The 23,528-nt window shown below is 40.9% G+C and overlaps 1 protein-coding gene across 8 annotated transcripts in view; it reads left to right on the forward strand.

Annotated features, from left to right (window-relative positions):
• The window catches only part of LOC149299264 (protein BANP), a 124,411-nt gene that overhangs the window by 100,524 nt on the left and 359 nt on the right, over window positions 1-23,528 (forward strand). For all 8 annotated transcript variants that reach the window (XM_089486401.1, XM_089486402.1, XM_089486406.1 and 5 more), the window contains one exon: window positions 21,272-21,415. In XM_089486401.1, coding sequence (XP_089342527.1) covers window positions 21,272-21,415 — 144 coding nt within the window. The remainder of the gene's footprint in view (window positions 1-21,271; window positions 21,416-23,528) is intronic.

The following is a 23,528-nucleotide window of genomic DNA, read 5'->3' on the forward strand; positions in this document are numbered from 1 at the left end:
ATTATTATTATTTCTTATGTATTGATTTATATAGAGCCATCATATTTAGCAGCGCTGTAGGATGGGCATTTAACTGTTTGCGTTGTTAAAGATTTTTTGGCTGCCATTAAAGTGTTCGTGTTTCGAATGTTCCAAACTACAAATCAACTTATAGCTCTGAAGTCACCTTCCCCACGATGCATTGCGGTCATTATATTATATGATGCATTATATGTCATTTACTACGCAACGCTTTGTGTTCATTATCGGCTTTGGCAGAACCCTTTAGAACAAGTACAGTGTGGTTCCCAGGGGCCACAGGCAAGTTTGGCAGCATCTGTGTGGATGAATTTGACAAATTCCCATCTCCTCCTTCCAGGGCCGGCCGAAGACTTAACGCCGCCTGGGGCGAAGTTTAAAACGCCGCCCCCCCCCCCCCCCCGCCGACGCCGGGGGGGGGGGGGGCGGCATTTTAAACTTCGCCGACGGCATAATCTACGACCCCCCCCCGGTACTTACCTTTAAACAGTCCTGCGGCGAGTCTCCCTGCTCTGCCACGGTGCCGGCTTGTAATGCTGAGCGCCGGAAATTGACGTCACTTCCGGCGCTCTGCATTACAAGCCGGCACCGGGACCGAACAGGGAGACTCGCCGCAGAGGAGAGAGAGAGAGGGGCGCCGAGCGGGTAAGCTAAAACCACTCGGTGCCCCTCTCTCTCTCCTCCGCTTCAAAAAAAAAAAAGCGCTTGGGGCGGCAAAGTGCCGCCCCTTCTAAAGTGCCGCCTGGGGCAATTGCCCCAGTCTGCCCCATTATAGGGCCGGCCCTGCCTCCTTCAATCATCTTCTTGCAGAGCTGGGATGAAGCGTCAGTAAAATGTAAGAGGGACATCTAAGAAGAAATTAATTTAATAACATTTTACATGAGAGCCTTAGATGATCAGTAACATGTGCTATATAGCTGCTGTATCTCTTATTAGATATATCCCTCAAGACTCTTATAGGACTGTAACACCCTTGATGCTCAAAGATATATTTTTAATATACACATTCAGTGGTTCTATCTTGTTGTGAAGCTGGGATCTCATGCTACTCTCTCGAGGCCGGTCCTCTCCTCTCCTCATCGGCAGTAAAACATGAGTGTCGGGTAAGAAATAATATATTTTCTGTCGCCTGATGTAAGGAAATAATCATGTCAAGAGAATGCTACGAGTTTAAGAGGAACGCTTAAGAAAAAAATCTAATTAAATTACAGATGTTATCACAAATATGTGTATTTAGCAAAATTCAATTACTTTTGGAATTTCTTTAGTTGGTGATTCCAGCTTAATGTTTATGTAGATTTCACAGCGAGAACAAGTGGAGAGCGAACCCTCTGCATTCTCAGACATTTTAATTGAGCCAAAACCTTTCCCTAGCGTGTCAATCAAATAAATACGCGTACGTATGTGCACGGGATTTGTAAGGGTCTCGTTTGCCGTTTCATGAGAAGAGAAGCACTTTGCATGGTGCTCGGGGAACCACTACTCTTGAGGTTGGGAAAGGTTGCATTCTTCAATGTAAAATGTGTTGGGAACATCAACTTAAAGCTGCACAATGATTGACAGCAGAAAGGTACCAGCATGCAGGGGCAACGCAAGATTATGATTGATTTCAGGTGTCGAGGGCACCAAGACCCCATCGACCCCGGCCCTTATCTACGCCAGTATCTGATTCCATCTCAGCTGTGGCTTCATGACACATTGTTATTTTTCTTCCCTCCTAATCTCTATTATTCCCTTTCTCCTGGCGCAGATGCCAGCAACACATTTCTCTGGCAGTTACAATACTAAAGACACAAAATAGTGACGGCTGCATCTCGACTGCATGGGAACCATCTTTTCCTCATTCTCGTGGGTGGTCTTGGATATAGCTCTGCACTTCATAATCAAATAAGGGTTAAAACTACAATTTTCTAAGCAAATCTGACAATGATAAGCCCTTTAAAGATATGACTGCCTGTTTTGGAGGGGAGGACCAGGCATAATACACACAGAGATTATGTCTGTAAATATTTACAGACAGGAAGATGTGCTCTCTGAACACTGTATACACACTCCTTCCTCTTCCATAAGTGTTCTCTTTATAACATTTTATCTGTTCTATTTCTTGTAATGTATAGTAAACTCCCTTGCACGCTCATCCTCAATGAATGAGCTGCACTGTACGCGGCCCACAGACCAGACACGGGCCATGCCACATACGTCATTATGGCCAATGCCACCAGCAGAAGGTCCCAGCCGTTGATCGGGCCGTCACAGGCAGGCAACGATTCCGTGATCTGCTTTCTAATTAAATAGATGCTTGACGGGGTTGCATGTCAATACGTACAAAGGATGGAAAAAATGCAGGCAGCGAGGCTTGAACATCATAAACGCTAAACTGGTTTCTGTAGCTCAGAGCTAAGACTGTTTCTAGTAATCTGCTGTATTATTTTTAAAACCTTTAATGAGTTGCAGAAGTATCTATTCTTATTTAGTTTTTCCTTTAATAAAATATGAATATTAGAGTTTGGTATGTAAAGCACATCTGTCGTCTTGGAATAAGATGGGTTTAATTTCTATTTAATATGTATATATATATATATGTAATTTATTCAGAAGAAAGGAGCCCTAGAATTCAGATTTTTTTCCCCCATTCACACTTTTAGGACTTTGTTCCTTAAAACATTGACTGGTTCTGAAAGTCTGGCATGTACCCAAGACTCATCAGGGTCAATCAATCAAAAAGTGTGAAAGCCTGAGAGTTGGCGGTTATCTTGTGGAACACGGCACATTGTGACACCCAATCATCGCTGTTACATTAGCGTTTGGGGACACTCTACTGGTTATTGTCACTTCTGAGGTTCTAGAAGGACATTCCAAGTATAAACGCGTTCGAAGGCATATGGTGCTGCGTTTTGGATTTCAGGATTAAATTATTGTTCAGATAAAATCTTGAAGATGTACTCCAGGGGAAGAAACAACCAGAGCACGATATAAGGTATTTTATCAGGTCGTTGGCTTGGTAATAATAATAAACAGATTAAAGGCTCATGATTTCTACAAGATCAGAAGCAGTTGCAGAGCATTGCCTTGGTGGTCTCTTTGAAAAGAAGTGTTTGTCTGGGTTTGAGATGGAAGAAAGAACTTGAAGTTGATACGATCTCTATTGAGACTGAGGATTGTTCTTCAGGGACACTTATTCTCCCCAGACAAATCTATTTCTAGTTGTTCTTTTATTTTGTAATACATTTCCATGCATCTGCTTTGTATATAACCGTTATACTCAACATAAATTATCTATAGTCTATAGTGGTCTTCTTTACACGTGATCTTCATTAAACAAGTTCTTTGTACTCTGAATTCACACAAGATGCTACAAGCCCCCCTCCGTCCGTCCCTTCACGCGGCTGCTGCGTAGAAATGTAATCCGGATTCCGACATCTTCAGGATTTGAGATGCATCGACGTGGAAGTTAGAAAACACGAGGAAAGACGATAAAGATTCACGCGGGGTCGGTTTTTTTTCTCCTTTGTAACTAAATGACCGTTGGGTTTTATATACATACACTAACTTTTTCTGATGGTACTCTATTCTATTTCCCAAACTGGCAGAATATATCACGGAGAAGTATCATATGGTCTACTGTAGCTAATAGTTTATCTCTATGATTTATCGGAGACGCCAAAACTTCTGATGTCCGTCAGAGTAACAATACATAAAAAGGATTAAGTAACTGTTTTCATTTTAAGTAACCTGAAAGTTATATTTTTAGTTCTTTTAATGTTTTTTTTTTTTAAGTTTAAATAGTATTCTCACAATAAGCTGTGGAATACTTGGTACTTGTTTAACCCGGTAACGTCATAACTGTAATACTTCTTGCCCTATGCCTGGATGTTTTATCCACCTTTACCTAATAGGAGTTTGCCCTGTTTATTGCAAAGTTTCTAATAGCGAAACTCATTGTGAAAACCTGCAAACCATTAACATTTTGTAGGCTCGACAAAGGCTGCCATTCAGAGGACTAATTCCCGCAGTTTATGGATGTTTGACAAATGCATAGCAGGCAATGAAACCAAACTGGATGATAATCGTTTCTTCCAGCAGGAGCCAATCGTAAAATCCATTAATTTAACAAAGGCTTATTCGTCATCCAAAAGGTTAATTAAACGTAGCCTAGCTCTGGTTAAGTTGCCAAACTTTAAACAATAAGTTTATTACCCTATTTTTTGTTTAATAAACACATTGTATCGTTGGATACATTCTGTAAAGTGGGATCTCTGATTGCACCCGGTGATTATTCCTTAATTATTCCTGTTCGTTTAACCAAATCTGGTATTTACGAGGAAGGTAGGCAAAATTATTTCGGGAAACATGTGAACACGTGAACTATATGTCTTCTGAAGTCCAGGACATGGATGGTTCTCCATCTTCATCACCAGGAATGTTGGAGAAGAGTCATCATGAACCTTCTCTGGCCATGGATCAATGCCGATTCCCACCTCCCTCTCGTTCCATCGCCGGCAGCTTATCCCCGGCAGTTACGGGCAGCCTCTTCTAATCTGACATGGACTTTGCTGTGTTTTTCTTCTCTTTAGACATTTGATAAATCAAAAAATCTGGTGAATAAACGTTTATGGATGCTTTATAAACCCAGCTGTAATTCCCCGGTTTGCAAAAGTTCCTCTGTGAACCAAGCAAGCTGCCGTTAGCTTGTGTCAGATACCAGGAATTTGCCATAAATCACTAACCCAAACACTTTCAAATATTTATACTACCTCAAAAGTTTAAATGATCATAGATGTGGATGGGCTTGTATCTTTCTAAGATTGCAGCTGTTCCCCCATTGGGTTAACACACCATTTAGAGCAACAAGGCTGTGCCTGAACCCCTCGCCCTATGCCGGTGAAGGAAATCCAGGGAAAAGCAAAATCAGCAGAAAAAAAATAACTATTTTGGTAAAATCTTCCAGTTTTTGGAAAATAAAGACCTTGGAAATTATTTGGCAGAAAATCCAAGGCATGGATCGTGGAAGGCGCCAAAGGAGTTATGTAGGTTTGGAATTTATACGTTTTATAATTCTTTTTGTGTTGAAACAGCAAAAATTGTAAAAGAAACATCAATTTTCTTTATACCTTAAATATTAAACTGGCAGCCCATGCACTAAACTGATCTCCTGCCGTAACACCGTTCAGTTCTTAAAATGTAAACTATTACAAAAGATGAAACATTAGAAATGTAATATTTTGAACTTACTTTAGGTAACCTTCTCCTGCGAGTGCCAAGTTCCCGAATAAATAAATTGGATGCAGGGCTGCATATTTTTTATAGCTTGAATCTTTATGCCAAATATATTGTTTGCTCTGTGTAAGCCAGTTGACACAGGTTTCCATAACTTTTTTGTGTGTTTTAATAGCTGAGAAAATGCCTTAAAGATCCATTATCAGGCCACCCCACCAGAGGGTTTTTTTCTACATTTGTAATACCCATTTTTGTATTATGAGCCAAAAGCCCATCTTCGTAGATAAGGCTTGTCACAGCCTTTGAACCGAACCAAGTGGGATGCTCAACGGAGCACAGCCATGCGCGGATTATCCAAAGCAAATGTCATTGAAACGCCGGAGCACTCTTACTGTAACTTGACATTACGTGTTTCAACAAAGTCATCCGAGTGGCACAACTTACACTCTGTCCCAAAATACCAAGGGTTACGTGAGGTTCCAAAAAAACAAAAGAGATGAGCTAATCTTTCCTAATCCAGATAAAATAATGATTTTCTTGACTGTAGTCTGTGTAATAAGGGTAATAACCAAATCTGCTCTTGGTGGTCTGACATTTCTGACTGTATGCTTCATTGATGGGGATGCGCTTGCCTGGCTGATACAGAGGTTTCATTGTGTTACCCCGATTTAGTATCGTTTGGACATGCTCTTTGTCATTGGAGCAGAAAAAGGGGCTATCCTTATGAGTGTGGACAGCGCAGGTTTACACAATGTCCCTTTAAATCATTCGATCCATACACTTAATATTATGAGCTAAGTTCTTATAAATTCAGCAGCCCTCGATGGATATGTATATCTGGAACAATTGGACGTTATCTTTGGCAGTCTTATAACATCATGTTATAATTTGACATGGATCCATCCATAGAGCAACTCTGGAAGTCCGCAAGTCCTGGGAAATAAACCTCGTTTGGAACCAAAATGCAACAGGAAATTCCTGCAGACCTTTCTTGCTGTGCACAGACACTTCGTTGTGCCTTAAATTGAGATTATTTTTTTGTCTTCTCCACAACACAGATGCATCTTTATAGCATCAGGGATTCTCCTTGGGATCCTTATGTTTGTATTAGTATTTTCTTGGCACTTTGTGTTCCCAGACGGTCTCCGGATCTCAGACACCGGGCTTGACTGCGAGGCAGGCATTGTGCTCCTCCGGGAGAACTCGACGTGTGAGGGAATTCTCTTACAAATATTGAGGAAGAAGAGCATAAATTGGGGACTTTGCATCTCAGCCTATGACACTTTTGTGAATTATGTTCAGACGAGAGACATTCTCGAAAAGATTTTGCAGTGAAGACTTTGCTCATTCCCCAAATCTAAGGAACGACTGTGGGTGTAAAATAGCCGCTGCTAATTATCTTTATCTCGGACGTGGGTTTCATTGAAGTCTGCTTTAAATTCACACCCCATATTACTCTGCTATTGTCAGAGGGGGTGAGCGGGACAGCGTGAAACTAAGGAAGAAAAATCCAAAGCAGTGAGTGGAAAGACTCATGTGCCGAGGCCTAATATCTGGCCATTCTCGTCTGAAAGGAAAGAACTTTGGCTGGCCCAAGTGTTTGGCTTTCCTGCTACAGATCAGGAGTATAGCTCTAACTATTTGGACTCTCATACACCAAGCCAATAGCAGCTGGGAGCTCTGCAGACGGGTCATGCTCACAGAGGGAGGCCAGGAAAAAATGCCTTATTATTTTGTAATGATGCTATAGGAACGACGACTATTGAGTGATTAGAGTCAATCACGAGGTTTATTTGGAACATTGTTCGAGAGCAATGTATAAAGACTTAGAGAAACATCTACAGCAAGTGTAAACAGGTCAGTAGCGACATTGCTAGGGGTGTCATTCTAGGTTCTTTGGAGTGGCCACCATCCGTCTCACACTAATGGTCCATCGCAATATTAAGTTCTTGTATTGGTGCTACATTATTTGCTGTACCTCAGAACAGTGGGAAATGACAGCTAATTTCCATAAAATGTAGTGATTTAAAATACTGCATGTTTTGGGTATTAATCTTATTAAATCTTAATAAATACACCCGCCAGTCGGTATGCGATGCTAGACCGTGCAATAAAATGCATGGATTTAAATCTCCCTGGAGGATCAAAGAATGGTAAAGGTCTGCAGGAAAGGATTTTATGGAGACATACTAAGCTTTGCTGGTTTATTTCTTCCCGTGTCATTGCTCTCATATCTTTATTTCAATGTACCGTTCTCCTTGTTGATCTCACACCATGTCTGTAGGCATGTGTAGCTGAGTTGTACGTTTCTCTTTCTGACTTTGGCCATTGTGAATTTAGCCCCCCCCAAAAAATCCTGCATTGGAAACCACAATGAAGTTAAAGAATACAAGAACCCTGTCCAGCTTTGTGTGGTCACTCAGTATTTATATCAACACCACAGGTGGCTCGTCTCAGAGATTGCTGGATGGGATTCACATGGATGTCCTGCTTGTAAGAAGACACATTGACTATCCAAACAAGTCGGTTCGGCTATTGCAATAGTTACTAGTGGCCTCACGTAGCGTTGAATTTTACTAACCATCCCAATGATATGGACCTATGTTACAAGTCCTGTTCGGAAGGTTCCGTTTTTTGATGGTCACCATATGTAAGAGATGGGTCATTGCCGTTCTTGTCACGAGTTGGTTGATGATAGTGAAACTATAACACAGAATCACAACAAAAAAATTCAACTTTAGGATTCATAATTTTTCACCTCCAGAGAAAACCAGGAAAGCCAAGTTCCCACCAGCTGAGACCAAGCAGTGACTCATCGGCAGTACTTAGGAGCGTGTCAATTGGGATTTTAATGTGACTCATCCCATACTGCGCACAGAAGAAAACACAAGGACATAGAGGTTATCGATTCCCCCTAACTTCCTGTCCTGGAAGAGACTTCACTATTAACATAATTCCATTTTTTTGTCCCAACGAGAAGATCTTATCCGTCTGTTATTTATTTATTTTATATAGATGACTCATCTGTGTAGCAGATTGTCTTTCTGCTGATGGAAAGCTGATAGTCGAGTCCAGTTTTCTTATGTAAAGATCCTAGCAGCTTTCAGTTTGTATATAAAATTGTGAATTAAGTGCAGGAACATGACTTGGCTAAGACTCCGTTCTTCTTCCATACGACCACGTGGAGACAGATTAGCTCACGTGGAACCCACTTTGAAAATACCTATCGGTTTATTTACACGAATGTCCTGGTTGGATGTTATCTGCACAAGAGAACTATCGTATCTTCTAAGAAAGGACCTGAAGTCCTCTTTTTTCTGTGTCTATATGACACACATGGTCATTTACACCTTGCGCCAGCATTCATAAAACAGCCTCACGGCCTATCACACAAGAGACTGTGTTCAGGTATTTAAAGCATAGTGATTGCTGGCACATACAACGGTGTACGACGCCGGGCAGAGATTTTATCTATTCCAGTTCCCATGATGTAATGTTAAACAATGAAGTTTTACACTGTCTTATCACATATAAGAAAATCCGGGAAACGCCTTCATCTTTTAACCATTTCCTGGACATCGTGTACAAATCCTTCCGTAAGGAAGAGGTTAACTGATCTCCCTTATTGATTAAGACGTTGGCAGTTCCAGCACCGCATATATGCTTTGGAATCTCTCCATGTTTCGGTAATAACAAAACATTCTATAATCAGAGCTTTGGAACCTGCGGTCGGGGGGCTTTAAATAATACAAATGGAAGTGGTGTCATTGGTTCTGGCCCCCAGTGATCTAATCACATTCAAAGAATGGCTCTTTTCTGCCATGCACTTAGCAGACTCTTGGCCCTGTCTAAGTCCTCCTATGGCAGAGTGCTCTGGAATGAAGCTTTGTTTAAAAGGGAACATTGTAAGAACCCTTTGAAGCTACATATGGTTTAAATACAGCTCACCACAACACACTGCAGTTCAAGATAAATACTTGATTTCAGCCAACCACAGTAGCCTATTTAGCAAGCTGGGCATTATTCATTAGCTGGCTTGGCATTGACCAGCTTTTTGCCATCACATTCCTTCCATACGCTTCCCCATCTGTTCTCAGAGGCAGATCATGCAATCCTGATGCAGCATCAGCGGAGATGTTGGTTTACGTGCCTTCTTCAGTAATGTTCTGGGAACCAACTTCATATTCAGTCGCCTGGATTTAAGTATCTGCAGCCTTCTCCTTACTAAAGGACGTTGCGATAGCAGATACATACGCTGAAGCATGGCATCGTAACGATAAATTCTAGATAGTTTCTTCTTGGTTGTACAATTGTATCGGCCTTCTAATGATGTCATTGTTTGATTCCTGTTTTTTTATTTTTTTTTTCCTGTGTTTGCAGGCCAAATCCTGCTCGACTTTCTGGAGACAGTTGTGTTTTAACAGGATATTTAAGTGATATTTAATTATGTGTTAATATTCTTTCTCCTTTCTGGTAAATATCACACATCATCATCTATACTTATCGGGATCAAGAATTATAAATCAGGCAGGCCACTCCTTTTCTCTTTGATCTGTTGTGCACCTCTGAAAGCAAGCAGTCACCAGCCCTGTCCCTCCTCTGAAACCAACAGGGCAGCATTTTGGGGTACTAAACATCATCTTTAGTAACCGTCTTACTTTGAGGAACAAGGAAGCATCTTTTTGGGAAAGTATCACATGTTTCTTATACTGGGACACTGTGGGTTTTGACAAGGTGGAATGCCATGGGCTCATATGGATGATCTTGGGCCACAACTACTTGATATTTTGTCCCCAAAGATGATGTCACATAGCTGAACTGATGCCCATTTCTAGCTTCTCTTTGGTCACTCACCTCTTGCTCCATGATGTCATCTCTATGGTCTGCTGGAAACTACAGTCTCGATTCCTTTCCCACCAACGGTTATACCCACATTAATTCCAATAGAGGTCTCCTTTGTGTGTACAGAGAGTATCTCTTGGCCACAAGAATAATAGGCAGCAGTCAAAAAAATCCCAGTTATTTCTAAAGGCAAACTCATGTTCACCGTGCGACAGACTCGACCACATGGTTTCTTGTTTTTACTTGAACGCCAGACAACTAAATCCACCTTTTCCAAACCATTCCAATCTGAATAAAGTTTTTGAATTCCTTACAAAAGTTATTCATGCCTCTATCCCAATGGAACAATTTGCCCCTGCCTCCTGGGTGGTCTGCCGTGCTCTTATTTTCAGAGTTTATATATTACGACCCATTACAAGCCTAACTTTAATTGTTGGTTACAAAATATTGCCTTGCGTAAAACCGTCGGCTTGTAGGAATTGTGTTTATTAAGACCATACATTTTCAAACTTTATAAGTGGGTGATTGTAAATTTTAACGTGTATGGACTTGGTCCGCGACTTACTGAGCTGCCTTCTGCAGACTTCTCAAGCATTTTATGCACATTGAGCAGTTTATCACCTGTACGTTTTTTTAATAATTATTTTTGTAACACCATGCTATGTTTGCAAAGACGTCTTGAAGACTTGCATGTCAAGAAAAGAAATATTTCACCCAAACAGCGTATTAAGTTAAGACGCGGATCTGAAACTGTTCAAAAAGAGTGCAAAAGTTCAGTCTTTGTGATCTTATTTTAGAAGCCTGCTTGGACCTTCCATAGTAAGTGATATTTATTATAATAAGACCAGAAGTCTAAAGAATGCCTCTCAGGGGCAATGTTTGGTTAATGGATTCATTGGTAATCTCTTTTTTGGCTCAAGATTGTTACCATCTGTCAAAAAGAAACTTGTGGAACATCACCTTCTGTTTCAGGAGCACCTCATGCCTTGGAACTTCATCGTCGTGTTACGACATATGGCCTCGGAGTAAGTTGATGACAATCGTTTGTCCGGTGATTATAACACTTCTCTAGCAAGAATGGTAACAGAGGTCTGGTCATTATCTGGTCTGATGGAAAGACAGACGAGAGCTCCGAATTACAAAGCGATGTCATAGAGCATGACGCATAGGTATAACGCCTTCTATTCTACCTTCTGTTGCTTTATCTGTTCGACCTTAAGGAAGGAAAACACTAACTGGACTTTCTAATACGTATTTTCCTGAACCCCTACGGTTGCTTTTTCTGAAAAAGATTAAATTGAGATGATGAGGAAAAAAAAAAAGTCTGGTCAGTAACTTACCCTGGGTTTGGCCTGGAAGTCCCTCAACAATGCAGTTCTATGCTCTGCTCTCCCTGTAAATCATTATTAAAAAACAATTTCAAGGGAACTCTCCCTAACCGCATGACCTCAGCTCTCCAGCCCGTATACGTCTCTGATCTCCATGTGGTTTCTTTACCTACTCGTAAATGCAAACATAAATAAACTGAATTTACAAGAAAAAGGGCATCCCTTAGCCCTGACACATTTATGTGCCTTCACTTGTTTTTGTGTTCCATCTGTTTCGATATGATCTTCCATTTACATTGTACTTCCTGCTCTTAACCCTTTAACCGAATTAGAAAAAAAACTCTCATTTGTGTAAAAGTCGAGAAAATGATTCCAGCACACATAGAATATCTTTTTTTAGGAGGATTCCAATATTTAATAAGATATAGTAGCGTGTACACATGGAGTTTCCATTCAATGACTTAAGAGAGTCCAGTGGTGCTTATGAGCTTCCATGCCGATTAGATAAATATTTAACCTGGAACCCTCGTTTTATTATCTTTTTCTGAAGCCCAGTCACTTTTCCGACTGAAAAATATGTGTAAATGGGAGCAATAAATCTACTTTATAGGAGTCAGATCTATGTTGAGATAGCAGCATGGATTTAACAGTTGAATAATGCTACCTTTTTTCGTATTGTTCATTTTTTTCCTCTTTTGCTTTGCTAGCAGAAATAAAAGAATGAGTGCAAAACATATGCACGTCAATTAAAAGCAGCTCTCAGTGAGTCATCAAAGGCTTGTTTTAATTTCTGCCTAAAGCCTGTAGGTCCGATCCAAACTTTTTTTTTTCGTCTTCCTTCTGATAATATTTAATTGCTGAATGCTATTAAAATAGTTTCTTTGGCAAGTCATTATTGTTTTCACGGTCTGAGTTAAAACAGCTATCCTTTCGTTGGGGGTAAGCTGAGAGGAATTTGTCAAGTTTCTTTGCGGTAAGCTGATCACCTGGCGTAGCCATTTGGGAATCCGCTGTGGACAAACAATGTCCATCTCCGATGGGGAAATACCAAGAGGAGAAGTTAATATAGTGCAGGTGTTGATGGGATTGCGAAATAAGAAAGGCAACAACCTTCCAATGTGTTTGTCAACATGGCGTTTAGTAGACAAAATAGTATGTTGCTGCTGGAATGCTGAGCCAGGTGGGACATATCACATGCAGTCAAGGCTGGGATTCAAACACGCACTGTTGAGCCTTCACTCATATAATAAAGTTACATACACCGTGCATTTGGAACGTAAATGATTAGATCTGTGACTTATGAAAAATGAAACATTAATAAGTGCAAGGTCGTGCAGTTGGGGAGAAAGTCTAAGCAAACTGCATAAGAAATTAAGGTAACAATTGCTACAGAAATATTTTGTTTGTACCCGTCCAAGCTAGTTGTGCACAAAGTAAAGTCGGAACTCCAAAAGCTATAATTTTGAAAAGACATATTGACCTGTGGGATATGTTTTTTGCCCAAAATACAAAGTTTAAATGGAATGCATGTTTAAACATTTGAATGGGTAGTTTTGATTAAGAAGGAGTTAAAAAATAATTAGTATTAATCTTTTTCCTGGTGTGGGGTCATGTGACCCTTAATAATTCACCTACATGTTTGAGATGCAGCTGGATATAGCGTTAATAAGGGTTTGCTTTAGAATCACACTGCATGCTGGCTGATAGCACATGTCCTCTTAGCAACATCTGCCGCAGACTATTTATGCGAGCCTGGAAGCCAGTGTCAAGCTAAGATGCAGTCAGGCCACCTATCCTGTTCCTCTTCCTGTATTCCGAGAAAGCACATCATTCTTGTCTTTCTTTATTATGTGATTTAAAAAAAATAAATCTATATAGGTTTAATATACTGCCCTGTACAATAAGCACACTCTAAATCTCTGAGACAAAGAGATTGGTCTCGATCCAGAGATTGCTCTTGCCAGAACAAGTGCTCCAAAGATGCTGCTGCCTTTGAAAAGAGAATTATCTAATAGAAAACAGTCAAAGTGCTCTTAAAAATATTCCGCACTCATGCAACACATATGTCACCGATCATCTGCAGGCCTATGACTTCGCGTTACGCAACCATGGATTCATCAATAGAGGTGCAGCAATTTTTATAGACTTCTAAGGCGTTTAGGAGTCTCTTAGACTCCAAGAGTAATGCGGATTTTACGTTATTATACCTGGGGCCAAGGTGTCTTGTAACATTGTGTATATGCATGTATGTGCCGGCGTATTCCTGTTTCACAAAACGTTTCTCTAGTACTGAGCTGAAATGTCGGGGAGAAATCATATTTAGTGCATATGTACGAACGATTCCACTGGTGGACGTTAGAGATTAGAGGTAAATATTGGCCAACAAAGAGAATTTGATCCCCAGTAATTTCATTGGCTGAAAACAACTGAATGCAACTGGAATCTAAATAATAAACAGGTCATACATTAAGTAATTAATTTAAAAGAGTCGGCTGTGTAAAAGAAATCAGTTGGCCAGACGTTCTCATTAAAATCCGCTTTTGCTTTCTCCTGATTTATTTCGGGTCAGCCGGAGACCAGTGGAGATGAAGTGCTTTCACAAAGCTTCACGTGATGTATAGACTCAGACATACATTGACCAACTGAGTTTTTTTACACAAAGGGGTTAAATGCTATTAAGGACTAGTTTCCCAGACAAACACAATGCCGGTTCATAGGCTTCACTATTATGCTGCCTTAGGGAGTTATGGATCTCAAAGTCTTATTATCAGCTTCCTCCTATTTCCTTCCAAAACATGTCACGCTGACCCCTTTTTTTGTGTGGAAACCTTTTTTTTTTCTCTTCTTCTAAAATTCACCTCTTGATTTCCTTTTTACTCTTGTTACGAATCACAGAGCAGAAAACAATACATTAGTTGCTTGAAACCTGAAAGTTTCTGTAACCAAAGGTTTTGTTGCCAATTGCGAAGACTGGTACTCTCTCGTGAGCCTGATATCAGATGTTCTTATATTTCTTATATTCATAATCTCTGGTTAAAGATGCATTGATACATCTTACAGTCCTAATAAGTGTCAGGAGGAGGCGCTTACCGGGCTGTAGTCACAAGCACAGAATTTACCGAATGGTTTCTTTAATTTCCTATAGATTTATGTTTCTATTTTAATGTTACCATGGCTTTTTTTTTTTTTAATGTTCCTTTGACCCGACGAAGGTTGTGCCTTGTGGTTTACTGACTCTTGGGCAACGTGCCACACCAGTTTCTGTGTCTTTAGCTGCTGACGTGCTCCTGGCACTAGCAATCATGGCCAGGGTGGAGATGGAAAGTGGCATTTGCAGTCCTCAAAGTCTCAAAATACATTTCATAAATCTCTGTCCAGCTACGGATCACTTTGCAATTATATAACGCAGGGTATGTTTGAAAATAAGCCTGTCCAAGTTGATATATTAGCACTGTGGAAGACTTTTAAAAATAATATCTTTCAGAATTTTCCTTTCCGCAGGTCTTGGACGTTTTTATATTACGTACCAATATTCCATATTTTGTTTTCCGTTATTTTGGGCTAGACATGGCTAACCTGAGATGTTGGGTGACTTGGGATAAATGGCGAGTCTAAGACCCCCACGACGGGTCACCTTCTGGAAGTACGGAATGGAATAAACTGTAGAGTTCCGTAAATGCCGAAAGCCGGTTTGTTACATATTAACCATAAAGCTGTGGATGTTGGTGATATTTAGCTACATTGGTGGCCTATGCTGATTGCTGGATCTGTTCAAGGAAAGGTTATCACGCTTAAACCATCTATTTATTATGGTGCATTCTTAGGCCTTCAGTTTCTCTTTTTATTTGAAGCCCAGTAAGCAACCACTCGTTTTAATTCTTCTTCCCTTAGAATCCATGCTATGTAAAAGGAAACCCTCCTTATCTGTAGGATTCCCCATCACTGAGTTGAACTCGCACATACTGGATTGATTTATTCTCCAGATAGCATTTGTAAACATTTGCATTATCAATACATGTTTCACAGCTGACTTTCATAAGAACCTCTGCTTTTGGCCAATAAATTACGAGAATGTAAAGGCCGTCCAAGTACGTTAGTCGATTTTTGCCAACGAAAGCACGTCTGTACCTCTGTAACGAGCTTAAATCATATTTAAGGGACTACCTCATTAATAACACATATGTGTTCCTGTTCCTGGCATCTTCTTTGAACACTGAGCTTTTAATTAAAATTTTCTTGCATGTTGTAATATTTAGTTCTATTCCAAACTGGCCAAGTTTTCCCCTCTTCAAATGTTGATGTTAAATTGTAACTGATGCGTCACAAAGAGCTATCAGCCCCTTCCCATTGGTGGCATCCGTCTTAATCATCTCCGAATCCTTTGTTTCACCAGCGTGTTAAAGCACATTTAACTCGGTATGACCATTTCTCGTTAATATTACAAGCCCAATGCTTGTTGGCCCATTATTTGGAATGTACAATATCCATGACTATTTGGATCTAACAGGGTGGAAGTGACATCACTGTTATTCCAAGATGTTCCTTGACTGGACTGATAAACATGGAGGGATACCCCTGGCTCAGTTGGGACATATGAACACCCAAATTCCACCCATTTGATCATTCTTCTTTCAGCCAGAAACTGGCAGATTGTAACTGGGTTTGTCTGCTGGGTCGAGCACAAAGAAACAACGTCTCCTTCTTATAATTGGGACTTGAGAAAATAGTGATCGTACATTTCTCAGTTACTCAACTTACAACACATTTGTTAAATATACCAATGAAAAGATATAAATATATGTCCGATATAAATACCAAGTGTTTAAATGGAGGCAGGTGAAGCATTTCCCCCAAACCCTAAATTAGACCTTATTCACATAGCGAAGACAGGCAGGCAAAGAACATGCCAGCTTTTCGTGTCCATAACTCATTTTATAGTTAGAGCAACGAATTAAAATGTGCTGATACAATTCCCACCAGTTAAGGCTATGTCACTGCAGATGAACATTCGCCGACCATGCCTTCTATGGAACACTTGAGCTTTCTTTATAAAAAAAAAAATAACTTCTCAAACGCTTGGGGAAAAACACAAACTCTATTAACTGCGGAATTATGCATTTCTCGGTTAAGCTCGCCTCGGCTTTTTGAGTCAATAGTTACTCGGAAACTGGTCAAAAATACATTTATTTGTCGTAGCTTAAAAAAAAAGGGCTTGTGTCCTGTGAGACGGACTGAGTGATTCAGCAGACCCGGCCAGATTACTCAGATGTGACTCACGGCAGATAGCAGACCAATGTGTCAGGCGTTAGACATCGTGCGGTTTGTGTACGAGGAATGCTTTTCTGGACGCGACTTCCACATTCTCCTTTTCATAAATGGACTTGACGTTACAGGTAGCCAGTTAATTGGATCCTGGCACTTGCACTCTCCATTTTGGCTACTTATGAATCCCCACCCTTTGCTCCTTAAATCCTTTTCCAGTTATTGGTAAGAAGGTCACGTTACAGAGGGATTGGCAGCTCACCCGGCAAATTTTACTATTTTGGAAATGAAAGGCTTATCTGTGTATGTTTTTTTCTATTTTAAATCCCGTCACCCAGGCTCATAAGCCATCAGGAATTTTGTATGTGTTTATCGTCATATAAACAGTAAAACGCGTTGTCCAGATATTTAACTGCCATACCTTGTGCAAGCCAGTGTCACATGTGAAATATGAATGCCTTATGCTTCTTCAGTGTATCACCCGATAAACCAAATGTCGCCAGCTGTGTGGATGCTATTCTCATTGAGCCTACACCTCAGACCAAATCAGGACTCTTAAGGTGGTCAGGGCCATCTCAGACCTGTGCAAGAGAGGTCACAGAACAGGAAAGGAGCACACCAGCGTGATCTAAAAAAAAAAACCTAATGTGTTCAGGTGCATGTCTGGAAGAAATGAGCCCGAGAAACGCATCGGTCCATGTTTCTGAAGCTGCCTTCCAGAGATACTGTGCACCTCCAAGTTATATGTTGTTAACAAAATCCATTGGCCTGTCAGTGTTTACTGTGCCTACTTGTAAAGTGTAGTGGAATAAATAATGATCCGTTAATTATTTTTGTTAACATACAAGACGTTTGGCTTCTTGCTGGCTTTGAGACTGATTTGGTTCCCAAAACCTTAGTGAAACAGAGCGCTATTTTATAACGCAGGTCTGGCAAATTTCACAGAATTAGCCATACTTAATAAGCCTAGGACAGAAAAAAAAGAGTTTTCTTAATTTCTCTGGAATAGAAAGCAACTGGGGAATTTCACTTTGAAATATGTGATTAGAGTAACGGAACGGGCAACAGCTGGGACCGAACAGATAAATAAAGATTTATATGCTTATTTGGAGAATATTGTTTTTTGCTATGACCTTCCATGTTTATTCTGCCTTGGCTTGTATGATAATTTTGAGTCTCTTGAAGAAATGTTATTGAATGGCTTGGCATCAGGAGCATTTTTCCGTTTGTCACATGCGGTCTGTTGGTCTTACACAGGCTACTATAAGTGCCGAAATCATCGCCGTACAAAAAATTTATAAAATCACAAGCGCATGTGTAAAATTGCATGCAGGTTCCTGGAATATCTGCATTTTATCCAACAAGCATTAAATAAATAAACATTCAGAAGCAGCCATTGCTTCGGGCTCGAGGATTCGTGCGCCTGGAATAAGTCGACTTTCCACGAGCGCATAGGCGGAAGTTCCGTCATGGCTTCCTCTCTCCGCTAAACTCTGTTTATGGTGAGAGACTCCAGTTTATTGGCAAAATAAAGCGTTGACATGACCTATTTAGGGGTATGATAAATATCTGGTAACGGATTAGTTAAGGAATTCAATTAAATTTGCCCTGGGTGCCTTAGAACCTCTCTAACCCATTGACCAGATTTGTGAGAAAATAGGGGTTAAATCTGGTAGAATAAGTTGAGACAATTGAGTGATGTGAGGAGCTCGATGGACCCTCAGAGCCGAGGGACGTCAAGTGTCTCTTGATCAGGGTCAAGTTTAAGCAGCTAAAGTAATTAAAACCTTCAGTGTATATAATATGCCCCACCATAAATCTGACCCCGTGATCTGGAGGTACCTTGGATCCATGTCGAGAAGCTCACACCATATGAGGCATATGTTACACTTTGCCTACAGTGTCATGTTTGCTCTGCTTCAGCAAGAGCCATATGTTTGCCATTTATATGACTAAAGCTATGAAAGTTGAAATGTTATTTTTTTTCCCCATTTTCTTCAAATATTTGGGTGGAGGTATAGCGTTTTGCCCCATTTGGTTCTTCACATTCCCAGGCTGTTCTTTGTCTCCGTTTCACTGTATGGCAATTTACACTCCAGCCAAAACAGACAACGCGCCTCCCTGCAGGCTTACTCCTCACCTACATTCACAGCTCTTAATCCATTTCAGATGCTTCCCATTGCTTTGTATTGGGATTCCTTCCATAATCTTTTCGGGGCGTTAAGTGTTCGGCTTTATATTGCGTTGACCGAAGAGGTGTCTCATAGCCCCTGCAGTTTTCTGAATTGCTGCGCTCTCGGAAAAAATAACTGGGAATGCACTCCCCCCCCCCCCCCATTTAGACCAGGAATATTTTTGTTCAATAAGGGGGCAGAAATCCACACTATTGCAGAGAAATTGATATTCCTGGCCGGCACCTTCCAACCTCTTATGTAAACATTCCATGAAATAAATCTAAAGATTAAATGAATATTTACAATAGTACCAATATTTTAGACGGTACACAGAAATACCATATGTGCACTAAGTGAAATTTAAGAGCGTCGCATACCTGGCAGCTATCGGCAAACTCCGAGATTTGGACCATTATTTCATCAGATGTTGCTTCCGGACCCAATTCTCTACTGTACCTCTATCAGAGTTAATTGATTGATTCTATACCTTTGTACCCCAGGCCAACATATTAGACCACTATATCTCTCTTTCCATATGGTTAGCCCTAGAATGTAGTGTATGCTCAGTGTATGGACATGTTGTTACACTTTGTATGGTACGTCAGCACCTCTTGTCCCAAGAATATATGTGTAGTCAATAGTACATACATTTGGCTGTATTCACTGTAAGTATGTGTATATATATATATATATATATATATATATATATATATATATATATATATATATATATAATAGACAGTCAAGCTGGTATTATTATAGTTTCCAGACAATTGGTTTGCATGCTCATTATGTATGGTTGTTCATAATATGACATCACAGCGGTATGAACCCCCTTAGAGCTTTATCCATCAATCAATCAAACATTTGGTGCAGTCATTTGAATCCCAGCAGGAGACTGGCTTATACACGCTCTCCCCCCAAAGTCACGGGGCTCCGTGTTTGTGTTGTATTATAGACTTGTGCTTGGAATGTTCAGTAGCCTATCTGCCTGGTTCCATACTCCAAGTCAAACACATATGGTGCTGGCAGAGGCTTTTGATAACGCGTCAGTACAAATGTTTGAACTTTCTCTCTCCAGCGTATTAATTCTTTCTTTACAGATACAGAACCATTTTTATTTTCTTTTCATTAACCCATGCTTCCAAAAAATGTACAGTGTATACTGATACCGTCCATTCTGATATGTTCAGTTATTTCCATCAGGAAAGACATTCATGACTTTAAGTAGACTTTGGCCGAGCGAATGGAAGTTTTGATACAAATGCGTTTATAGTTCTGTGCAGGATCTATGCACAGAGAATGCTTAATATCCCTGCTGCTGGCAGTGAAAGGGTTAGACTTCGGCCCCCTGTTTCTGGAGTGGTGTGTACATACGCTGCTCAGGGTTTCCTGACCGTTCCTGGGAGCTCGTGGTTGTCTACTCCGGAATTCCACCCCTGTAATCATTACTGTGGTATGCTTATTTGGCTGGCACTGAATATACAACTCTCCTTCTCAGATCTCTTTCAAGTTCTTTAAAGGAGCAGTTGGTCCCCTCAATAAAACTTATTTAAAAAAACACTCAGTTCCCATTATTTGTAAGAATCTATATGTATCGTAAAATTCCTTTTTATGGTTGCTCTCTGAGGCTTATGCTCCGTTGGCCTAAATAACACCCTGGGTCCCGTTCCCTTTCTCCTTTGGATATAGTTCCCTGAGGTCTTCACGAGGCAGGAGACCTCTCATGGAGTCGTAGATGTCACAAAGCTTGGAGAGTGACTCTTGTGATATGCTTTAGATAACATTAACTAGAACTCTAACCGCACAGAGCTGGAATACTGCTGTAAGAGATTCTATAGGTTTCTTGCATTTCCACAAATGACATCCCCTCCGAGTTTAAAGGGGGCTTAAGCGGGTTCTGTATAATTGGTAGGCTGGTGTACCCTCCCATCCTCATTCTGTTTCTCCTTATGGATGTTTATTGCCCCATCGCTTGATGTGCAGTGTTATTTACCAGTCTAAATTTATTTGGTATCCAAAAACATGAAGGTTCAACGGACCCCATCTAACTTCAAACGAGACGCATTTGTTTTACAAAAATCTGTGTACACGAGGGGGTTATGTCCGTTTCAGTGCAAAACATAGTAAAAGGAAGAGCCAATAAAGAATGATGTAAGTAAATAATTAGAATCTTCAGGAATACGTATGGAAATTCAGAGACCCTTTTGATGCATACCATGTGTTCAGAGATCCACTGGAAATGTGTTTATTGCGTTCTTGTTACATCACTTCCGCGTGGTGTAGTAAAAAATCAGATCACGTTCTTCGGCAGACGTTAAATGGCTTTAAAATAATAGTGACCCCGGATGAATATAATGCACTTCTCTTGTTAGTGTAGGTCTCAGGTAAGACTCGATTATTATTATTATCCCTTTCTCGTTCCTGCAGGTGCTGCAAGGAGCCCAGCTCATAGCGGTGGCCTCGGCTGATCCCACGACAGGAGTGGTCGACGGGTCGCCGCTCCAAGCCAGCGACATACAGGTCCAGTACGTCCAGCTCGCTCCAGTGACAGAGCCTTCGGCCGCTGCCCAGGTAGGAGCCCTCACTGGGGAAAAAAAAATGCCCAGAAACACCAAGATTTCTCATTACATTTATACAGAGGAAGTAATCTCAAAAGGCCATCAACGTAACACATGGTCATCTTGGAAAATGTCTTTATCAGAGAAAGCACCAACAAAGAATTGTAAAAGTAGATAATAAGAGCCTTAGAACGGGGCAAGTTGGGCTCTCACTTCTACTTAACTTGTGATCCCGATACCAGACCTGTATTAACTCTTTCTTTACATGTTTGATGGCCTCTGGGTTGTTTTTTTTACCAAGTAATGATCCCGTTCCTTTTTTATTTCTTTGGTGGATATGAATTAGAGAGCTTTGACGTCGCCTATTAAAACATTGCAGTCAGTCGTGTACAAGACATAACCTCAACACTTTAACATAACGGACGGAGGAAGAGAAGTCGTGGATTATTCACTAAAGCCATACATTTTCATATAATACATTACAAATGGCAAAGCTAATAATAAAGTGATAAAGTCCTTTCGCTCTCCTTCTCTCTCCGGTATACTTTGCTGGATTCCATCCCCTCCCAGTACCAGTTACACGCAGGGCTGTTTTTGTAGCCAATTCTTGTTTTTATCTAATTTGTAGTTTTTCGGCCAGAAGAGATAATACTGAGCCAGTTATCCGGTTATCCGAATGGATACATTGTATCAATGTTTATTATTTACAGATTATGTGTCGATGATTAGATAATGGGGAATATATGTAAAACTTTGTACGCGGTGGTTTTGGGCACATTTACAAAGAGGAGTATGCACATCCTGAAAAGCGCTTTACGGGGGGTTGTGGAAGCATTGCATTGTTTTTCAGTAGTGGTGGTGTCGGGGGCTTCTAATAGTTGGAAGTCCAATAATAATGCTGTTAAGCAATAGCATGATTTATGGTGAGAATGGACAGGCGAGACATGCGCAGTCTGTGATGCAAAGGACCCGGGGTGCTCTCCACTCCCATACGAATCCAGTTTAAACCTGGACTGGGGGTGCAGACGATGTAAGCCTTTCATGTATACAGCGAAGACAATGATCAAAAGATCCATAAACTTATATAATGAAGAAAGGAGAAAAAAATCAAAGTGGTTTCATGAATTTCTGGAAGGAGATCAGAAGGGCCTGGAATAGGAAGTCTCAGCAAACTGGCCGAGAAAGAGAGGAAGCGAAGGATATTTCGGGGATAGAGCATTAAGGTGGAGGTCTCGCCGGCGGCCCCCTGTAGTGTGTCGGGCTTTGCGGGGGGGCCTAATATATAAGGACTCATTTCAATATGTCCGTCAACTCCTCCGTTGAATGCAAGAAATCTTATTTTTCTGCACCCATTTTCACCCCATGTGCGTGTTCTTGCAAGTGGTCTTATCCATTGGACTGCGCCACAGAATACGATGGCGCTATATAAAACAATAAGTAATAATAATATTACTGCAGCAGAAAACGGATTGGTCCAAATGGCAGGGGCATTCTGTTGGTTGCTACGGTGATAAGACCATGTTTCCGACTTTTTTTAATTCTCTACCCAAAGGGGTGAGGTGACAAATGGAGCGTTCGCTGCAGCTTCTCAAGAGAAAAGGCGGGAGGGCAGCTGATTGGCTGCTCAGCTTCACTCTGACTGCTCTGCGCCCCATAATTTTAGTCAGTCAGTTTTAGTCGCATCCTCAGTAACGCAGGGTTCAGCGCATGCCCGGGGGCAAAACCAGCCACATTACCACTGCATGGCACTTTAACAATGCAGGTTACAGCCCATTTGTTCGTGTCTGCATTTGCCTGCTGTGGCCACTTTTATTTTTACCACAAACGGCCACATACAGGTGGGCGCTGCCGCTCGGCCTGGGGGCCGCCATTTGCGCCCGGCGACCAGCCATGGTGTGTTGGAAAGGGTATGTATGCCTTTAAATGCATAAAATGTCTCATGTATCCTTATATTTGCAAATTGCATCTTTTTTTTTAAAGCATCCCCGGACACAAGAGGGGCCGTGAGGAGAGAGAGGGGCAATTATTTATCTGTGAAAAGCATTTCAGGGGCAGAGTGCAGAAATACAAGTGCTATTTGTGAATAACCCCCATTATACAACAGCGGATTTGGCTCCACATTTCAT

Source organism: Sceloporus occidentalis, unplaced genomic scaffold (assembly GCF_023333645.1).
Source record: "Sceloporus occidentalis isolate IW3139 unplaced genomic scaffold, rSceOcc1.0.p SCAF_29, whole genome shotgun sequence".
NCBI lineage: Eukaryota > Metazoa > Chordata > Lepidosauria > Squamata > Phrynosomatidae > Sceloporus > Sceloporus occidentalis.